The following is an 18,998-nucleotide window of genomic DNA, read 5'->3' on the forward strand; positions in this document are numbered from 1 at the left end:
AAATGGTGGCCAGAGTGCCAGCACAGTTGCCACTTATAGTGGCGGCAGCAGCAACAAACCCTTAGGGGAAGAGAAAGAAGCTCTATTAACTCTAAGGATGCCATATAGAGGAGGGAGAAAGGTTGTTTTCTGCTGCTCCAGAGAAGCGGACATGGAGCAATGGATTCAAACTACAGGAAAGAAGATTCCACCTAAACATTAGGAAGAACTTCCTGACAGTAAGAGCTGTTTGACAGTGGAATTTGCTGCCAAGGAGTGTGGTGGAGTCTCCTTCTTTGGAGGTCTTTACGCAGAGGCTTGACAGCCATCTGTCAGGAATGCTTTGATGGTGTTTCCTGCTTGGCAGGGGGTTGGACTGGATGGCCCTTGTGGTCTCTTCCAACTCTATGATTCTATGATTCGATGCTTCTAATGCCACAGTGTGCCCCACCCCCCAAAATTTCTCCTCCTCCAGCAGAACTTCTGTATAATGGTCCCCACACTTCATCTTCCCGCAAATTGGGTGAATAATTTTGAGGGGCTGTTTGTGCTCAGCTCTTGCAGCGCAACAACAACAAATCTAGAGAATATAAAAAATAGAGAGCAGTATGAAAAAAATATTTGATTCTGTCTGTGTCATAATTTCTGAGGGGATTTATTTTGCATATCATTTCAAACAGGTCCACATTTTGTTGAGTATCTGGGATGGGAAGTTACCCCTGAATGCAATGTGTTACTGAAATGCAAGGTAAGAAACAGCTACAGTTTGGGTAGTTTGCGATAGAAGAAGCACAAGTCACAAACACAAGATCTGTTAGTGGTCAGCTGCCTCAGGGTGCATTTACAGAATCCAGGATTGTACACTGATCACAAACCTAATTGTCGCTATCACAGATTCAGTACAGTGGTACCTTGGTTCTCGAACTTAATCCGTTCAAAAAGGTGCGGCTTCCGATTGGCTGCAGGAGTTTCCTGCACTCGAGCGGAAGCCACGACAGATAATCGGATTCCAAAAAACGTTCGCAAACAGAACACTTACTTCCAGGTTTGCGGCGTTCGGGAGCCAATTTGTTCAACAACTAAGCCATTTGAGAACCAAGGTACCACTGTATTCAGTGGCCTAGCAAGGGAAGCGATGGGGGCGTGTCGCCCCGGGTGCCATCCTGGAGGGGGGGGGTGACACTTGCCCCCCCCCTGGGAAACTTTTTTTTCTGTTGCATGAGATTTTTCAACTGTTCTTATATGTTCTTTCAATGCTGATTTCATATCTGGAGTCGGTTTTGTTCTGTAAGCTCTATTTATTTTGCAATTCATGTTTTTCACTTTTCGCCACAGCCGCGTGGGGGGTGACAAAAAAAATTCTGCACTGGGTACCACCTGGGCTTGCTACGCCTCTGACTGTATTGCCTTTGCAAATATTGCTCTGTACCTTGAAATCACATTACAAATTTGGTTATGATGTCTTAAGAGGTGTCCAAATACTTAGTCAACAAACAAGTTTCCAAAATATATAGTGGATAGTAGATATAGGATGCATGTTTTTGGCCTCAAGACCAAGAACCAAGTGAACAAATGGTATGAAGAATCTTTACCTACTTTCTGCATGGTTTATTCATGTTTTGCTACCCAAAGCAGGCTGTTTGATGCATGTTTTCTATACAAAAGAAACTACTTTAGCATACTTTTATTTCATTTTAGGTAGCCAATATTAAGAAAGAAACACACATTGTTTGGTACAAAGATGAAAGAGAGATAATGGTTGATGAAGAACATGACTTTAAGGATGGCGTATGTACTCTGCTGATAACAGAGGTGAGTGGCCCCCTTCTCCCTTGATGTTGCCATTTCAGGTGTGGCAGATTTCCTAAATGGGCAGTGCTTCCAGAGATGAAATTGTGTTTCCACTGCTTGATTTTATTTTGTTCACAGTTTTCTAAGAAAGATGCTGGTATATATGAAGTAATATTGAAAGATGACAGAGGGAAGGACAAGAGCATATTGAAGCTTCTGGACACAGGTGAGAATACCATGTAAAATTGTGCTGTTTCTGTTTACTTGGAAATAAGCACCTGTGGATTCAATCTGACTTATTTCCAAGTAATTGTGTGTAGGATTGTGGCCTTAATTTCACAAGGAATCAGCAGCAAAGCAGTTTAAAAAAAAATCCAGAAGAGTTTTCTGATTGCACATCCCAGTCCTCCATTATTTCAGTGTAGTTCCTTAGTGGACTGTGTTTCTATGAAAGGAAGGGTGGTATAAAACCAGATGATGGTGATCAGTGCTGTTTTCTAGAAAAAGAGGTGCCAGAACTCACCATGAACACCTCGCTTGTTCTTTTATAATGGCAATGGCGTCCACCTGAGAGGTTCTAGAACTGAGTTCTGGTGAGATCAGGCTGAAAGAAAGCTCTGGTGGTGGTGGTGATCTTTAATGTTCAGTTTGTGGAATTCCTTTTTTAAAACTAATCGTTTATTTTATCCAGCTCTTTTCTAAATTCACTTCATGTTAGTGAACCCTTTCTGTTTTGCAATTGTGATTTGTGTCTCTAGGAGGAAACTAAGGGGAGCCTAAGCTGTTTTGATACCCTCAGGGACTACATAAGGATGCCCAGGAGGAACATAGCTTTGTGGTCCTTTGCATGCAGAAGGTCCTATTTACATCTTGGATTGCAAGATACAAGAGGCAATGTCACCATACTCTGTTGGGGCACAGCTTAAATATTGCTTCCTCTATCCACCAGTGATGCTTCCCTAAGCAGTCACTTGTATTACTTCGTACGTAGTTAGGTGAATCCTAAAGAAGACTTCTCTGTAGGGTATAAACTGCACAAGTTTCAAAACCTGTCTTTTTAACAAAGGGATGTTCTTTTGAAACAGAAACAAAGGGGTTTAGCATGACATTAAAACCATGAAGGAAACATGCAAACTCCTTAAGAATCTTTGCAACCCATTTTAAAAGGCAACTCAGATTTCCTGCAGGAATCTACTGGCAGGAATGCTCCAGATTAGCCAGGGAACTTCAGGGCAGCATTCAGCTACAACCAGGCATGTCTGATCTGGGAACACTTAGTCTCAGTCTCTGGATTTGTTTCCACAGCTTTTGCAGATTTGATGACGGAAGTATGCAAAGTGATTGGTGAGTATTTAATTCCCCCCCCTCCTGATGAATGACTCATTTGTACTACTCCATGAAAGACTGTAAGACTACAAAAATATGTGTTATATTTTCAGCTTTATCTGCAACAGAACTGAAAATCCAGAGCACAGAAGAAGGCATCAGATTATATTCATTTGTTAGCTACTACTTGGAAGATCTGAGAGTGAGCTGGTCACACAAGTAAGTGGGTGAGCTCTTGCCAGTAATTAAGATCTCATTCAACAGGAACATTCTATACACATTTAAATTTAGGGCACATCCAGAGTGCTGCATAACTCCATGCTGGCTTTGAATCAGCTTAATGCAACCAATTTTTTTTTTTTGTATACATGCTGTGCTGTGCTGTGCCTGTGGCTCAGATATGCAGATGATATGTGATCAACCTCAGACAACTCCAGGGATCCAAAGGCCAAGCAAGTGATCCTCGGTGAGATCAGAAACAGCATGTCGCAATACATGTTTATGCAGCAAAATACCTCCCTCTGAACTCAATAGGACTTGCAGTCAAATAAGCATTCTTAGGACTGGTACCTCAGAAAGTGTCACACCTGGTTAATGTATTTGTTTGTTTTATTTATTGGACTTTTAAAACACCTTTTAACAAAACAAAAAATGATTTGCAAAGCCTCACACAAACATAACACATTCCCACAAGAATTAAAGCACATTATTAAAGATATAAAATTAACAACAGAATAAATTTGGGGGGCAATGCTAGTGCTGGGTCTTCTTCAGCTGCACCACCGTTCTTGTTTAGAGAGGTACACAAATGGTTGCTTCTTCTAATTTTTACTGTGTTGTTGGTTTGGGAAAGTAAACTTGTGGTCTTGCACAATGCCCTTACCAGTTACATATTATGTGATAACTGCAAACATCACCTGATAACTTGAAAATTTATGACCTGCAGGTATTGAAGGTTTGGGGTATCTGGCACAACAGCTGAAAACAGTTCCCTACACCTGGTCTGTGCCTTCCTTTTATAGGGAGCTTGCTGACTGTATGAGCAGTGGATGCTTTCTGAATGGCCAGAAAGTACCCAGGAGGTACATGAAGCAGGAGAGCCTTGGATAGAGCCTGTGTTAGGTAGAGCAGCTTTTAGCACCCCACAGTTAGTTTTAAGTGTACACAGTCAATACCACTGTGATAGTTTAAATGCTAACCTTCCATCATAACTCCTGCTTTAGCATTGATATTCCTGCAAGGGAATATGGTGTTGAGGTTCAAGTTTGACAGGCACAGCTGCTGTAGACTGAAGACAATCCTTTGAAGTCATATTGGGGGAAACTCCTTTGAAGCATATGGCATTGTCTCTTAGTGAAAGAAAATAGCGGTATCACAGAAATGTTACTTTGACAGGCCATTATCTTTAATAGAATTTATCTAAAACTTGTGTCTCATCTTGCTCATGTTGGTTTCCTTGTTCTTCTTTTCCCAGTGATGTTAAAATGAAGTATACAGAAAGAGTTAAGACTGGTGTTACTGGGGAGCAAATCTGGTTGCAAATCAATGAGCCAACACCCAACGACAAGGGAAGATATATAATGGAGCTCTTTGATGGCAAAACTGGACACACAAAGACAGTGGATCTTTCTGGGCAAGGTAGATAGATTCCTTTTTCTTTATCATACCTTCTATTTTTTAATGCAGAAACTGAGAAAAATTATCCTGAGTGCTAGTAACAATGGCTCTTACTCTTCTGGTTATCTGATTCTCAATGTAACTCCCAATAGGCAGAGTTAGAGCTCATAGGCCTGCTGGGCTCCTCACAACTTGAGCTTCAGACTACAATCTGAGTCTCACTAGTAAGTGACCCATTGGGAGTACCTCAAGAGCATAGTGGGCAGTGGAGTTTATGGCTGATAAGTGTTGTGTTTTTTTAAGGATTGTGTTTCCCCCCTCCTTACAGAGGTACTCAAAGCAGCAGGAGAAATCCAAGGAAGAGCCAACAATAATTTGCATCATTAAACTAATAAAGGACAGTACACAACAGTGTCCTGATTTCCACATAATGCTCCACCATGGTCTTTCTTTTCTTTGTCACATCCATAGCCATTCCAGAAGGGTAGCCATGGTTTGTTTTCTGTCAGCAAACCACCATATTCAAAGAAAACTCAAAAAAGAAGAAATAACCAAACAAATAATATTTATAAAAAACTATTAACTTAATCCTGTTCTCTTTTTTTAAGCCTTTGATGAAGCCTTTGCTGAATTCCAGAGGTTAAAGTAAGTATAATTCATGGAAGATACAATCTAAATAGGATAGTGGGGGTTCTGTTTTAGAAAGTGTGGGGCTCAGAGATGGCCACTGCTGGCACCCACAACATTGCTAGAAGTAAGCATGACCAGAAGTGACAGGTGCAGTGGCCTCATCGTGACCACTTAGAGAGCAATGGGGGAGGTGGGGGGAGAAGAGAGCATCAGCAGCCCAGGTGTTTGAGAGGATTTCCCACTGTGGAAGGAGAGGAGGAAGCAGCCTGGACTTTATACCCACTGGCAAGTCAGGTTCTGGTGGAGAGAAGTACAGGGGTATATAAGGCTGACAAATGTTGCTGTGGAAAGGTCCTGGGTTGAGCTGAGGACCTGGACTCCAGCTTGGGAACTTAGACTTCCTTAAGGAAGAAGGTATGGCACTCTGGTGAACTTTAATCCCCCCGGATCTTTGCCAGAAAGTTATGCCATTGCTCAGCTTCTGTTAGCATTAAAAAAAATAAGTGATTCTTCCATTGGCTGACTAGTTTCAGCATTAGGAGATAGAGAAATCTATGTCCTGTGCTGTTATGAGTGTTTACATGATATGTATAAAAACATCATTAAAACTATGCTGATATGTTATGAGAAATCGCATTGAATCATTTGTAGACAGATTTAGTTCAAGTGTGTGTGTGTAATGTAAAATATATAAAGAGTAACTGCTTTTACTTTTAACATCAAATGAAACTGAGGATGGCTTTTTTCTCTTTTTTTCTTTTTTTGGTCTTTTTCAATTTCAGAGCATTGGCTATTGCAGAGAAAAGTAAGTGGACTGTCAGTTGGTGTCTGTCTTGACTATCAATAGGATGCAGTACTGCCAGTAGGAAATTTCAATGCAGTTTCCTTTTGAAGAGAGTATTTCTGTTTAGAAATATACAGGTTGATCACAAGCAGGCATTCAGACAGGCTGAACTAGTCATGAAGCAGTTATCTGTGTTCCCCTCACATGCACTGCCCCACTTTAGCAGCCCTATAGAGACTGCTTCTTGCCTACCATGTGCAAGAATGGCAGAACTGCTTCCCTTAGCCTGCACCGTAGCATATGGGGGTGATTTTTATTCCTTGCTGGCCTTGATTGCCCATCAATCAGCATTCATTGTAAGTAGCCAAGCCACAAAATGGAACAGTTTGTCACCCACAACTGTACTTTTCTAGCAGTATTGTTATGTGTGTGCCTTTGAATGCAATTCTACTTTGATGCCATTTATCTATTTATGGTATTTATATTTTGCCCTTTAGTGGGTTCCTAGCACAGCTTACAGTGAAATTATAGGTGGTGACGATTTTGTGGGGGGGGGATGGGGTGTACCTGGCCCCTGTGCATGTTGGGGGAGCACACATAAGTCCCTGTTATATCCCACTTCACCCCTGTTTCTCTCCCCATTCTGCCCTCTTCCAGGTCCGAAAGGACCCACACATTGGCTGACGCACCAGTTGGATGCGCACAAAATGATCACTGTCTGTGTAATAAAAGATATAACTACTGTATACTACACACTAAGTTATCACTTGTCAGCCCGAAGTGGCAGACTCATGTCAATTTCTCTCTCCTTCATAATGCATAATAAAACTTAAATATGGTCATGGTGTTGCAGCAATATACACTTCCCCACCCTTGACAGTAGCAGCTAGCAGAGGAGGCTGTTGCACGTGGTTTCCATAAAAAGGTTCCAGGTTCAACCCTTGGCATCTTTAGGTAGGTCTGGGAAAAGATTCCTGTCTGAAACCCTGGAGAACTACTGCCAGTGTAGAAAATTACCGGGATAGATAGACTAATGGTCTGCCTCAGTATAAGACAGATACCTATGATTGTAAGCAGGGCTTGGAAAATGCATAACATCTGAACAGGAGAGCACAGGCTAAGATTTATTATAAGACCAATAAGAAAAGCCTGAGAACTGGACTTGGTCCTGCTGCTTTTGATAGAAGCCCCATTTTATCAAAAAGTCAAGAAATCCAGCAGTGGCGGATGACCATAACAGCTTGCACTTCAAGAACTGTGATGTGTTGAGCCTTTAAAGGTAAAGTTAAAGGTAGTCCTGACCATTAGGTCCAGTCGTGGACGACTCGGGGGTTGTGCGCTCATCTCGCTCTATAGGCCGAGGGAGCCGGTGTTTGTCTGCAGACAGCTTCTGGGTCATGTGGCCAGCATGACTAAGCCGCTTTTGGCGAACCAGAGCAGCACACAGAACGCCATTTACCTTCCCGCCGGAGTGGTACCTATTTATCTACTTGCACTTTGACGTGCTTTTGAACTGCTAGGTTGGCAGGAGCTGGGACCAAGCAATGGGAGCTCACCCCATCGCGGGGATTCGAACTGCCAACCTTCTGATTGGCAAGCCCTAGGCTCTGTGGTTTAGACCACAGCGCCACCCGCGTCCCTGTTGAGCCTTTACCTGCACTATTACTGGCTTTTAAATTTAGGCACATCGGATGAGAACCCTCCTTGTTCAGCTTGTGGCATTGTAAGAGCCATCTGTCCATCTTTCATTAATGGAGCCAGGGGTTGGCAGTCAAATATTAACCCTGCGACATCCCCAGTAAATTTAACATTGCTTTCACTTTGAGCAAAGCAAGCTGGAAATACCAAATATCGTTCTCAGTCTGCATTCATCACTGGCAGCTTGTAGAAGTACAAGATAAAAGAAAGGCACTAGAGGGGAATTGAAATCTAGGGCAGAGATTGTTTTGCAGACAACAAAGGAAAATGTGCTAATGTATTTTCAGATCGTGCCCGGGTGCTTGGAGGGCTGCCTGACGTTGTCACCATCCAGGAAGGCAAGGTACAGTAAATTAATTGAAACTTCTGAAGAGGCAGTTCTGTAACTTTCTACTTCTGAAAGAAGAGAGAGCTTCAGAATACTAAAACTTTGCTTCTTTTAATCAAGAAACAGCACTCTTCATTCATCCTCTCAGTGCAAAATTTCACAATGATAGCCAGACTATGTATTTAGGGAGCACTCATTTGTTAAGCACGATATGGAAGACTGAAGTGGGTGCCAGCCAAGGTTCAGGCCACAATCCAACATAGAGCTAAGATTACTTAACCCCATTGATTTCAGTGGCTTTCAGTGTGCTTATGTTTATGGTAGGGCTCAAGGTGCATGAATCAACTCAACGGATGACTTATGAATAACTGACTCTTTAGAAATTCATACTTTATGCACAAGATCCACCACTGCAGTGGTTCAAACCCTCTTCTTCCAATCATGCGCAATCTTCCTGTGTGATGGCACAGATCTTCAGATGTTTTTAAGAGAGACATAAAGACAGTCTGGAAAGTAATTCAAAGTCATTGGATAAGCCTGCTTGTGGCTAATATCAATTCTAATATTAGGATCTTAGTCCTAAAGACATCTGCTTGGAAATATGTTTCACATATTTCAGTGGAATGTACTTATAAAGAAGTATGCTTAAGACTATGAATAGTTCTGCTAGGGTGTGCAGAGAAAGAAAAGGGAGGAGAAGCTCCATTGTGCAGCCAAAAGTGCTTGGACTTAGCAGAACTGTTTAGTTGGATAGTAAATTTCTATGCAAACTGACCTAATCCTAATCAACATCCCAGACTAAGATTTGGATTGGAATGTACGTATCATAAGGATTTTGTATATCTTCAAGTTTTGTGGTACAGCACTTGGCTAAAAAAACACACCAAAATATATTTAAAATGTGTATTTTAGGATTAAAATATATTTGCAAATGGCATACAGTGAGATAAAATATTTAAATATGTAATATATTTAAATATTGTGATAAAATAATAATTTAAGCACAATTTTTATTTAGATTTTTCAAAAGAAAGATAAATGCAGTGACGGAGCTGAACAGAGTTATGAACAAACTCAACCGAAATGCATATGGACCAGAAATAGAATTATACATTCATCCCTACTTAAACTGTGGCCTAAATTAACATAAATCTTTGTATCCTAGTGTAACTGGGATTTGGATCTCTGCCACTGAAAATCAAGCCAAGATTTTCATTCTGTGGCAAAACCAATAAGGGTGGGAGGATGGTTTCTCTCTGTGATGGAGTTAAAATAATTTAAGAGAAATATTTTCTCATTATCATTTAATTAAATATGCTAGAATTATTAACATTAGGCTTTGGTTCAAATGGTGTTAACTATAAACTGCTTTATATAGGATTTTACAATAAGGGATAGAATAGATATGCTGATGATCTTGTTTCATTTCATCTATTCTCAAAATAATAATAATACTTAGATGGCCGTATGTAAGCATTACATTTTTAAGATTCTGGATAACAATATCATATCAATAAACTTGGGTTTGCTTCCAACAGTCATCTACAAACAACTGCTTCTGGCCACCTGATTCAAAATTATACTAGTTATAATCCATAAACAATTCTGAACACTTGTGAAAAGGCAAAGCACAACTTAGTACCCTTGTATGCTGTTTAACCTGTAATAAAAAGGCACCTCACAGGAGTATAGCATATATTTGGCTCAGTGATTCCAGTAGTAGATTTACCCTTCAATTGCCCTGCAAGGAATAGTGTAACATGAACTGCTTTGTCCTCAAGATATGTGCCCACTCAACATTGCATCCTCAATCCTTTCATGAGATATACCAACACTAGCTTCCTATCACCAGTCTTTGCCCAGTGCTGCTGATCTGTGGGAAATGAGGTTGAAGCCTGGCGGAGGGTGAGAAAAGCAGAAGAAAAACTGCTGAGTGTATCATTATATTTCCTCTTGCAACATAAGTATTTTTCCGTTGATTGGAATGTGTCAAAATATGTACATGATGGAATATGTGTCTAGACTACGTTTTTCCTTTCAGATATAGACTGCATCAGAAACCTAGGAAATGCATAGCACCAAGAGAGCTTCCAGTGTTATTTCTTGGCCTATATGAGCAGCAGAAAAATTATGCCCAATTAGAAGCGCATTTTAGAGTTTGTTATTTTCCTCCCTGTGTTAACTTATACTATGATTGCTGAAGTTGTTGTTTTAGCTATTTTTTTTAAGGAAAATCAGCAAATAAAATCATCACTTCTGCCATACACCCAGGTTTTCCCCGGACATTTAAACAAATTCCACCTGGGCTCCACTTTTGGCAGACAAATCCCGGCTATGTCCTGAAATTCTGGACGTATGGCATTCCTAACTTTTACAGATACCCATTCATTTTTAAAGTGCAATGAGTGAGCCCCACTCCCATATTTGTTCATTCATTTTTATTCAAATAAGAACTTGAAAGTATAAAAATTGAAAATTGGTTCGTTTATTCATACATTTGCTTTTCACTGCTTTGATTAGCATTGATGCATTGATTAGCATTGATGGAGTCTACAGAAAGGGGGAAATCAGTGAAATTGACAGACTGGGAGGCTCTGTTTAGTTTGGATATAAACAGGGTGATATTTAGGGTGGCTGTGTCTATGCACCTTTTAAAATTGCGAATAGAATGAGGACCCTCTATCCTGCATATCTGAAATTTGACAGGTCTGATGCCTAGATAAGTGGGGTATGGGATGTCATGCAATTTGAATGAACCAAACACCATAGTTACAGGCAGCAGAAGAATGGCTGGATCTTCCACTAAAATCAATGGAAAACAAGTGAACAGACTATATTAATGAAACTTTAAAAGTAAAAACAAGTAGAGAATAAATAAAAAATCCTTATGCTTTATTTATCCTACCATGGTTAATAGCCATTCATGGGGTAATATAAGTGAAGGAAAAGTTAGATCATCTCCCTGGGCACTATAGGTCCGACCTTCTCTCCTTCTGATGCTTTTAATATGAAAATACATGTCAGATGTTCTGGTCACTGGTCTCCTGTATCACATCTAGCTTAGCTGCCATCAGTTCATGGAGAATTTTTCTGGCTCTACAGCAGTAAAGTGGAAAAACGCTATCATCTCATCTTGTCTGATGTGTATCTCATAGCTGGCATTGTATAGTTTTATATAGGTGCATTACTTTGCTAGCTGTGCTCTGGTTATGCTAGCACTTACATAATGAAACAGTGTTCTCAGTGCTGTGTAAGTGGGTAATAAAAATTCACTTCAGCCTGACATTTGGCATTCAAGACTACAGACAGGGAGCTTTTATGCAGCAAGAAAATTGGAAACACATTTTTTCCTGTCCTGTGAAAAACTCAGGTTGAGATGCTGCCTTTTCCAAATTTCAGCTATACTTCAGATTTTTTTCTCCCTTGGCCAAAATCATTTTTTCCCTAAATGCTCTGTATACATCATCATTATATAATGTAAGCACTGATATAGGCATTCAAAAATATATAGCCTGTATTATTAGTATTTAGTGGAGCTATGGTCATCACATGGAATGATTTATTCCAGACTTTAAATGCATGCCATACATGGAAGCAAACCTTTATATGCCAGCCAATCCATCTTACTGATCCCTGGTTTAAGCACCCTTAGAAGTGACCAGTCTGATTAATAATAAATTGAAGGAAAATACAAAAAAAAAACCACCCATATTCCTGTAAGATAGACTTCAATTCCTATACACATTTTCATGGAATTACGCCCCATTGAACACGCAATGTGACTTAGATTAAAACAAATTGTGCTGTAAATATGACGAATAAAGCTTCTGTTAAGTTAGCATTACTTTATTCCTATAATTTGGAAAGGATTAACCATGCTGGGTTGTTGCCTTGCCAACTGTTGACTCCACCTATGAACCTTTGTTCTTATTTCTCCTTATATGAGGGAGCTTCAAATGGTACACCACTAAACAGTGTTCATAGTCCAATTACTAATCAGGCAAAACCTTTAACTCAGCTGGGGCCTTTCCTAGCCTTTTATACTTAGGAGTCTCAGGGACAAACTTTGAGTGATGTGTTTTAAACAAGCACACTTAACTTGGGTGCATTAATTTCAGAGAAAGGAGAGTTGTGGGACTTTGATCCTTGAGTTTTGGCTCTTCTATCCTAGTTGGTTTAAACTTATTTCATATTGCAGCTGCACTGGGAAACTGCAATAGTTTAATGGCAGTGTACTAACCAGGTCAATAAACGTGGATATAATCAATTTGGATGTAACAGGAAACTGTGGTTTGAACTAACTAGAATAGAAATCTGGCACAAGATAGGAGGAGAAATGAGGAGGTGTGCAGGCCCAACACTCATTCTTTTCTTCATAAGCCATGCTTTATTAGGCCAAGATCATTGGATAATATCCAGTTAAGTTATACTCAAGAGTATACCTACTAAAAATTAATGAACTTAAGTTCATCATATTCATTCATTTAAATGGATCTAATTAACTAACATGGTCTTGGAGGTGGTGTTGAGTACTCCCAGATTGCTGATTTTGGGAGACTTCAACACCCATGCTGAGACGAATGGTTCTGGGGTGGCTCAGGACTTCATGGCTGTCCTAACATTTCATCAGCCCAACGTATGTGGTAGACCACACCTCTGGATCTTGTTTTCTCAACTGGACAGGAAGAGGGTGGTCTGAAAGTCCCTTGTCATGGTCAGATGAGATTTGGGCTTTCAGCACCTATCTCCTCTGCAGAGGCAGGGGACCTATTAGGATGGTTTGCCCTCAGAGGCTGATGGATCCAACGGGTTTCCAGATGGTTCTGGACATAGCTGCCAAGTCTCCCATTTTTCGCGGGAAACCCCCGTATTTTAAACCGTTTCCCGCTGGCAGCCCAGATTGGAAAAAATCCCGTAAATCCCCCGGATTTCCTACCTGCCAGGGAGGCTCCATTTTGGGTCCTGGTGCCGCCCGATTTCTGGTGCCCAGACATGGGTAGCGCAGCACCGGAAGTCGCTTCTACGCATGTCCGGAAGCAGCTTCCGGTGCCGCGCCACTGCTGATCCCGCATTTTTCAGTGGGAGACTTGGCAGCTATGGTTCTGGAGGATTTCCCAGCTGATATGACTGGCACTCCTGCTGAAGCCCTGGCTGACCTCTGGAACATCTTAACGGCTTGGGCCATAGATGCATTCACCCCTGAGCACCCTCTCCTGCTTCATGGAGCCAGCTTGGCTTGGTATACTCCAGAGCTTTGGTAATGAAACAAGTTGGGAGACAGTTTTAACATGAGTGGAGGACTCATCAGCCTACCTAGTTGCAAAGAAGGCATAATTTGCTGTCTCCATTGCACCATCATTGTGCATTTAAGCCCCAGGAGTCACTTCCTGTTCCAGGCCCTGAGTGGGGTTGCCAAAAATGGCTTTGCAGGCTGCATGTTGGACCACCCTGCTTTAGAAGAATGGATTGAGAAATCCACTATTTCCTTAATTCACTTACGGGAAAGAGCAACTAAGCAATTTATTACTTTAATGCAAGTTAAAATGCTCTCATTGCTGAGCCACCACCCAGAAAAGACTGTTCATAGAATATTTATTTTACTTGTATTCTACACTGCAGCTTCAGTTAATATTTATGATCTAAATTAATCATTTGTGCTGAAGCTGATGGTACACTTGCTATTTAGGAAGAATTTCTGGGGTGGCACCACTGACAGTAAAGGAAATTTGACAACTAGGTCATGTAATGCTCTCCTCCTCCTGATGCATTTTTCAGCTAAAAGTCTTGCCTAGCTAACAAGTGGATAAGGAATGTACCCTTGCATTTGATCCACATTTTGCTCTCACGGGGCATATATAACACATAGTGCCTTTTAAAACCACATGTCAAAGGGGTATTGATTTCAGGTTGAAAGTGAGGCAATCAGATGTACATCTATTATTATATTATATTCTGCTCAGCCATTCTGATGAAACTGCTTGAATGTACTTTAATTGCAGCTTAATTACATGCTTAGCTGTTCTTTAGATTTCGAAGTCTGATTTGCAACCTTTTTAAAACTAAGAGAACTGTTGCTTGATAAAGAACCCAATATTTCAAGTGATGGCAACATTTAATTTTAACTTGAAATGAATGTGTTGTAGTTGGTAGTAACTATTGGGGAGAGTCCGTAAAATATTGAAGGGCTACAGTAATAATTCAAAACTAGTTGACATCATTCACTTCCCTGAGAACAGAGTCAGATTTTTGTAACACGGAACTCAGATATTTCTGTCTGTTTTATTATAGAAGTAATGTGAAAACAGAGCATATTCAGGATGTTTATTTATAGCTACTGTTTGCAAAAACTTTTGTGTGTTTCCTGCAGGCACTTAATCTTACTTGCAGCGTCTGGGGAAATCCTGCTCCAGAGGTTTCATGGCTGAAGAATGAAAAGCTTCTGATGGGAGATGATAACATCATCCTGAAATTTGAATCGGGAAAACAAGCGAGCTTCACCATCACGGCTGTCAGTACAGCTGACTCAGGGAGATACAGCCTTATAGTGAAAAACCAGTATGGCACAGAGACAAGTGATTTAACTATAAGTGTGTTCATACCTGAGGAAGGGATGGCCCATGCCCCCCTTCCAGATCACGGCAAAGGAGATAAGAAAAAGAAGGCATGAAGCTAAAGCTAAGATGGACAAGTGTTGCAGAGAGGTAGAGTTCTATCTGGTTTAATAATATGTGTGTGTAAATGGCTTTGCCTGTGAACATGAAGTAGATCTTATCTCTTCCACTCACTTCATTTTAGATGTTGTGGTCAGGCAAAAATGGGGAATGCTCCCCCTCCCAGCCTGGCTTCCTGTCACATGAACTTAACTCAGAAGCATAATATTTAAGGATGTCATTTAATCAGTGATGTGAGTGAAAGGATGGGAAAAAAATTACAGTCGTTTATTGGAGAAGATTTTCTCACCAGGAATCTAGATTTGAGCCTGCTGGTAATCTAGTATAAACTGAATGTAGTGTAGGATAGGACTCTAGAAAACAGATGTTAAAGCAAACAAATGTTATGGGTTGACATGATATTAATACACACCAACACCAGTGAAAAAAATTGTCCCCTCCTCAGTATTCAAAAATAAATAAAACACTTTTCTTTCGCCTTGTTTTGTGTGCGTGTGATTTGTTTACTTGCTCACTACTCTGATGGCTGTTTACCATCCCTTTAGTTTAGCACCACGCACCTAGCTTCTTACCATAACTTTTTGGCTATCTTCAGTTAAGTCTTCAATGCAGCACAGAGAAAGGAGGTGCTGGCAATTTTATTTATTCTACACTAACTTCTGCCTGCTTCTGTCTCACTGTAGTTTATTAAGGCTGCTAGGAATTGCAACTCTGTGAGGGGAATAGGGGTCTCTTAAGAATTATCAGCACTGTTAAACTATTTTCCCAAGTTTCTTGGGGGGGGGGAACCATGATTGTTATAGTGGTATAAGATTAAATGTATGGTTCATAGCAACAATATGGGGGATAGCCTATGAACAGTTTTGAACTTTTGGGCAACATTGGAGACAGAATTTTGAATAAGGTGAACTTGAGTAAATTGCTAAGACTTATTTCTCTTTGGGTTTGGTTTATTGGATTCTAGTCTCCAGGGATAAATGACCTTTATATTTCCCCCAGGCCTAGGCTTACTTCAGACATGGGTTTGACTGGCAACATGTGCTTGTGTACCCCCTCTGCCTGCTTCCTGATTCCTTCCCCCTCAATTTCCTGGTTCATGTTAGCCATGGTTTGTTATGGCATTGGAAACCGAGAGAAAAATATTCTACCGCTCACTGAATGCAGCTCTTTGAATCTTTAATCACAACTTGCACATTATTATACAGATGCTATTTTTAACAGGATTTCATTGTTTGTGCGTTCTTCTTGCATTCCTGTAGCTGACTGTATCTCATAGAGATGAACAAACTGACTTGGCTACACTCGTTGCTGAGATGCATGGAATTTGCCTAGATACAGTAGCCATGGGTAAAAAGAAACCAGCCTCAGGGAAGAAAGAAGGTAAAAATATTTAGCTGCTTAGATCTAGTTGCAAGAAGAAAAACTCTTTATTTATTCCCAAAGTAACCTGAAGATACTTTGCCTTTTTGTTTGTTTCTTACACCAGCCTTTTGGAGACATGGGGAGAGTAAGCACCTTTGAAGTCACTTTGCTTCCAGTCACAGAGTATTAGACACATGTTTCATTTTTCCATTGAAATTAATAATTTAAGATGCTTAGCTGGGTCAGAGTGTTCCCTTATTTGCTACATTACAAATGTGGTTTGTGGCTAAACAAAAGCTCCTGATTCTCCAAGTTTGGAAAATCAGCTAGTTAAATTTGATTATTTTAAGCAGCAGCCGGCAAGTCTTTTTTTTTAACATTAAATTGCCCAAGATAACCTTCAGTATGGACTTACATTGCAGTGTAATCATACTTGAAATTGTATTAAGTAAAGAAAGTAAGTAAATTTGTGTGAAATAGATCCTAGCAGTTTGTACTGTTTCAGAAATTGCTCCATTTTTATTTGCTCAAATTAAAGCACTTCAGGAAGATGAATTGGAATGGTTGGTGTGCACAGATAAATATCAGTTTCCTTTAACACAGCAGGTGTTTCATAACAAAGGAAGGCTATGTTTGTGATGCCTCTTAGTTGCTCCATAGTGAAGTCAGCAACCTTACCAAGAAGAGCCCATCATAATTTAGGGACAAGGACTTTCATAACTCTTCTGATCATGTGCTCTCTCAGGTAGAGTAAACACAATACTTAGCACTATTGGAAGAGACAAATAAACCCCACATGTCCCTTTAAAGAGAAAGTGTTTGAGGGCACCCCAACCCCCCTCAACATGAACCATGTGTTATTTTCCTTGAATCAGATTTCATTAAGCCATAAGTAAGATAGATTATTGCTTCAGAAGAGATGTCTGATCCAAATGAAAATCCAATTGTAGAAGATGGAGATGTTCCTAAAGACAGCTGGTCAAACTAAAGGGATCACAAAATGTTGTGGGCAGTAAGACAGAATGGCATAGCAGACAAATTCTTGAGACTCATGGAGAAAAGATTAAGTTAAAACATAGGATCGTTGTAGTTATATTACTCTTATTATGAAATGTATAGTGTTGATATTAGATAGCATTTCATGCCTGAGTACTATGTCTGTGGTGAAATGAAAATGGCTTCATCAAACACAGCATTTTGTCATAAACTCAAACTTGATTGTCATGCTATACTGTAACCATCAGATTCACCATTCCATGGTAGTGTTGAGAATGCAGAGCTAAAGGGAACACTGGTGTGACATAGGCTGTATACATACTGCACGTTTAAAGCACAATTCCCTCCACCAAATAATCTTGGGAACTATAAGGGAGCTGGGGATTGTAGTTCTGTGAGGGGTAAACTACAGTTCCCAGTATGCTTTGGGGAAAATGTAAGGTGTGTATGTGGTGCACTTACCATATAAGACAGCTTCCAAGGTTCTTCCTATGCTCTAATGGTGTTCTTAAAAATGTAAATAAGTTCCTATATGTAATTCAACAAACAGCAAAAAAGATTCGGATAGATGTGTAATACTCTTTTATCGGCATTTGCAAAAATGATATAATTTTGTATATTTGAAGGCTAACAAGAATTTCATATCCAACATTATGGCTGTTCTGCTTCATGGAATTTTGAGAACCTGAGATGTAATAAAAATAAACTTGCATAACATGCATGCCATATGGATTAACATGTTTTAAAATAAAGACCAGATTGAATGCCCACTCTTCTGAAATCTCATAAAACCGAACTGTAATGTGATTGTCAAGTTCAAGTACTAAAAATCAGTGAGTCAGTTCTAACATTCTAACTTCTAGAATCTAGAGACTGGCTTAAAAGCATAACTTTTAAAATAGCGAGCATTTTCATTTTTAAATCAGCATTTGGTACACAGTCATTGAAAAGTGACTTTTAAAAGAGATCTATAAATTTATGAGAGCTACACATTTACACCATAATACTTAAAGTGCTCCTTTGGCACAAGTCCCAGACAAATAGAAAAGGTAGGCAACACTGCAGCACTAGGAGAGAGTCAGACTGGCTGTATTCCAATAAATAAAAGTTGAAATTCTTATGCATTTGTAGTACTTCAACAGCATGATGTCAGCATCAAGCCGGATAAATGATTTATTCATTCTGTATACTTACGTGTGCTGTATTATTTGCAAACTGGCTTAAAAAGGTACTTCTTTGCACAGCATAGTTAAACTATAGAATTTGATCCCACAAGAGGCAGTGATGGCCACTGACTTGGACAGCTTTAAATGAGGATTAGATAAATTCATGGAGGGTAAGGCAGTGTGCCTCTGAATACATATTGCTGGAAACTGCAGGATAGGACCAGCTCACCCAAGGCGAGGTGACTGCCTCAGACGGCAGGATCCACTGGATAAGCAAGTTCAGCATCCAAGGAATGCATCGCATGCTGCCACCGCTACCACAGTGGGAGCCATGGCTGTGGCACACTGCATCTGCCACCTCCTCACCAGCTCACCTCCATGCCTCTCAGTGAATAAGAGTCTCTGCTTTGCCCAGCATGATTCACAGCAGGTCACTCCTGCATCCTGCAATGGCCCTTGATTCCCACTTCAACCACTGGGTAAAGTTGATTCGATTCCCTCTTTTGTTCCCGATGTAAATCTTCACCCCCCGCATTGTTCCCGATGTAAAACTTCACTCGCCCCCTTTTCTCTGGTGAGGGGATGCCATTTTGTGGTTCGGCTCAGGTGCTAAAATGTCTTGAGACAGAGCTACCACAGGAAAAGAGAAT

General features: G+C 40.3%; 1 protein-coding gene across 5 annotated transcripts in view; it reads left to right on the forward strand.

Annotated features, from left to right (window-relative positions):
* MYOM1 (myomesin 1) overlaps positions 1 to 15,306 on the forward strand; it is a 95,533-nt gene extending 80,227 nt beyond the window's left edge. For all 5 annotated transcript variants that reach the window (XM_060277896.2, XM_035125929.3, XM_035125931.3 and 2 more), the window contains 10 exons: positions 660 to 727; positions 1,678 to 1,791; positions 1,909 to 1,996; positions 3,076 to 3,114; positions 3,210 to 3,315; positions 4,571 to 4,734; positions 5,322 to 5,358; positions 6,126 to 6,148; positions 8,113 to 8,168; positions 14,521 to 15,306. In XM_060277896.2, coding sequence (XP_060133879.2) covers positions 660 to 727; positions 1,678 to 1,791; positions 1,909 to 1,996; positions 3,076 to 3,114; positions 3,210 to 3,315; positions 4,571 to 4,734; positions 5,322 to 5,358; positions 6,126 to 6,148; positions 8,113 to 8,168; positions 14,521 to 14,820 — 995 coding nt within the window. In that variant the 3' untranslated portion in view covers positions 14,821 to 15,306. The remainder of the gene's footprint in view (positions 1 to 659; positions 728 to 1,677; positions 1,792 to 1,908; positions 1,997 to 3,075; positions 3,115 to 3,209; positions 3,316 to 4,570; positions 4,735 to 5,321; positions 5,359 to 6,125; positions 6,149 to 8,112; positions 8,169 to 14,520) is intronic.
* Positions 15,307 to 18,998: the final 3,692 nt, after the last annotated feature.

The sequence above is a fragment of the Zootoca vivipara genome, chromosome 8 (assembly GCF_965207765.1).
Source record: "Zootoca vivipara chromosome 8, rZooViv2.hap1.1, whole genome shotgun sequence".
NCBI lineage: Eukaryota > Metazoa > Chordata > Lepidosauria > Squamata > Lacertidae > Zootoca > Zootoca vivipara.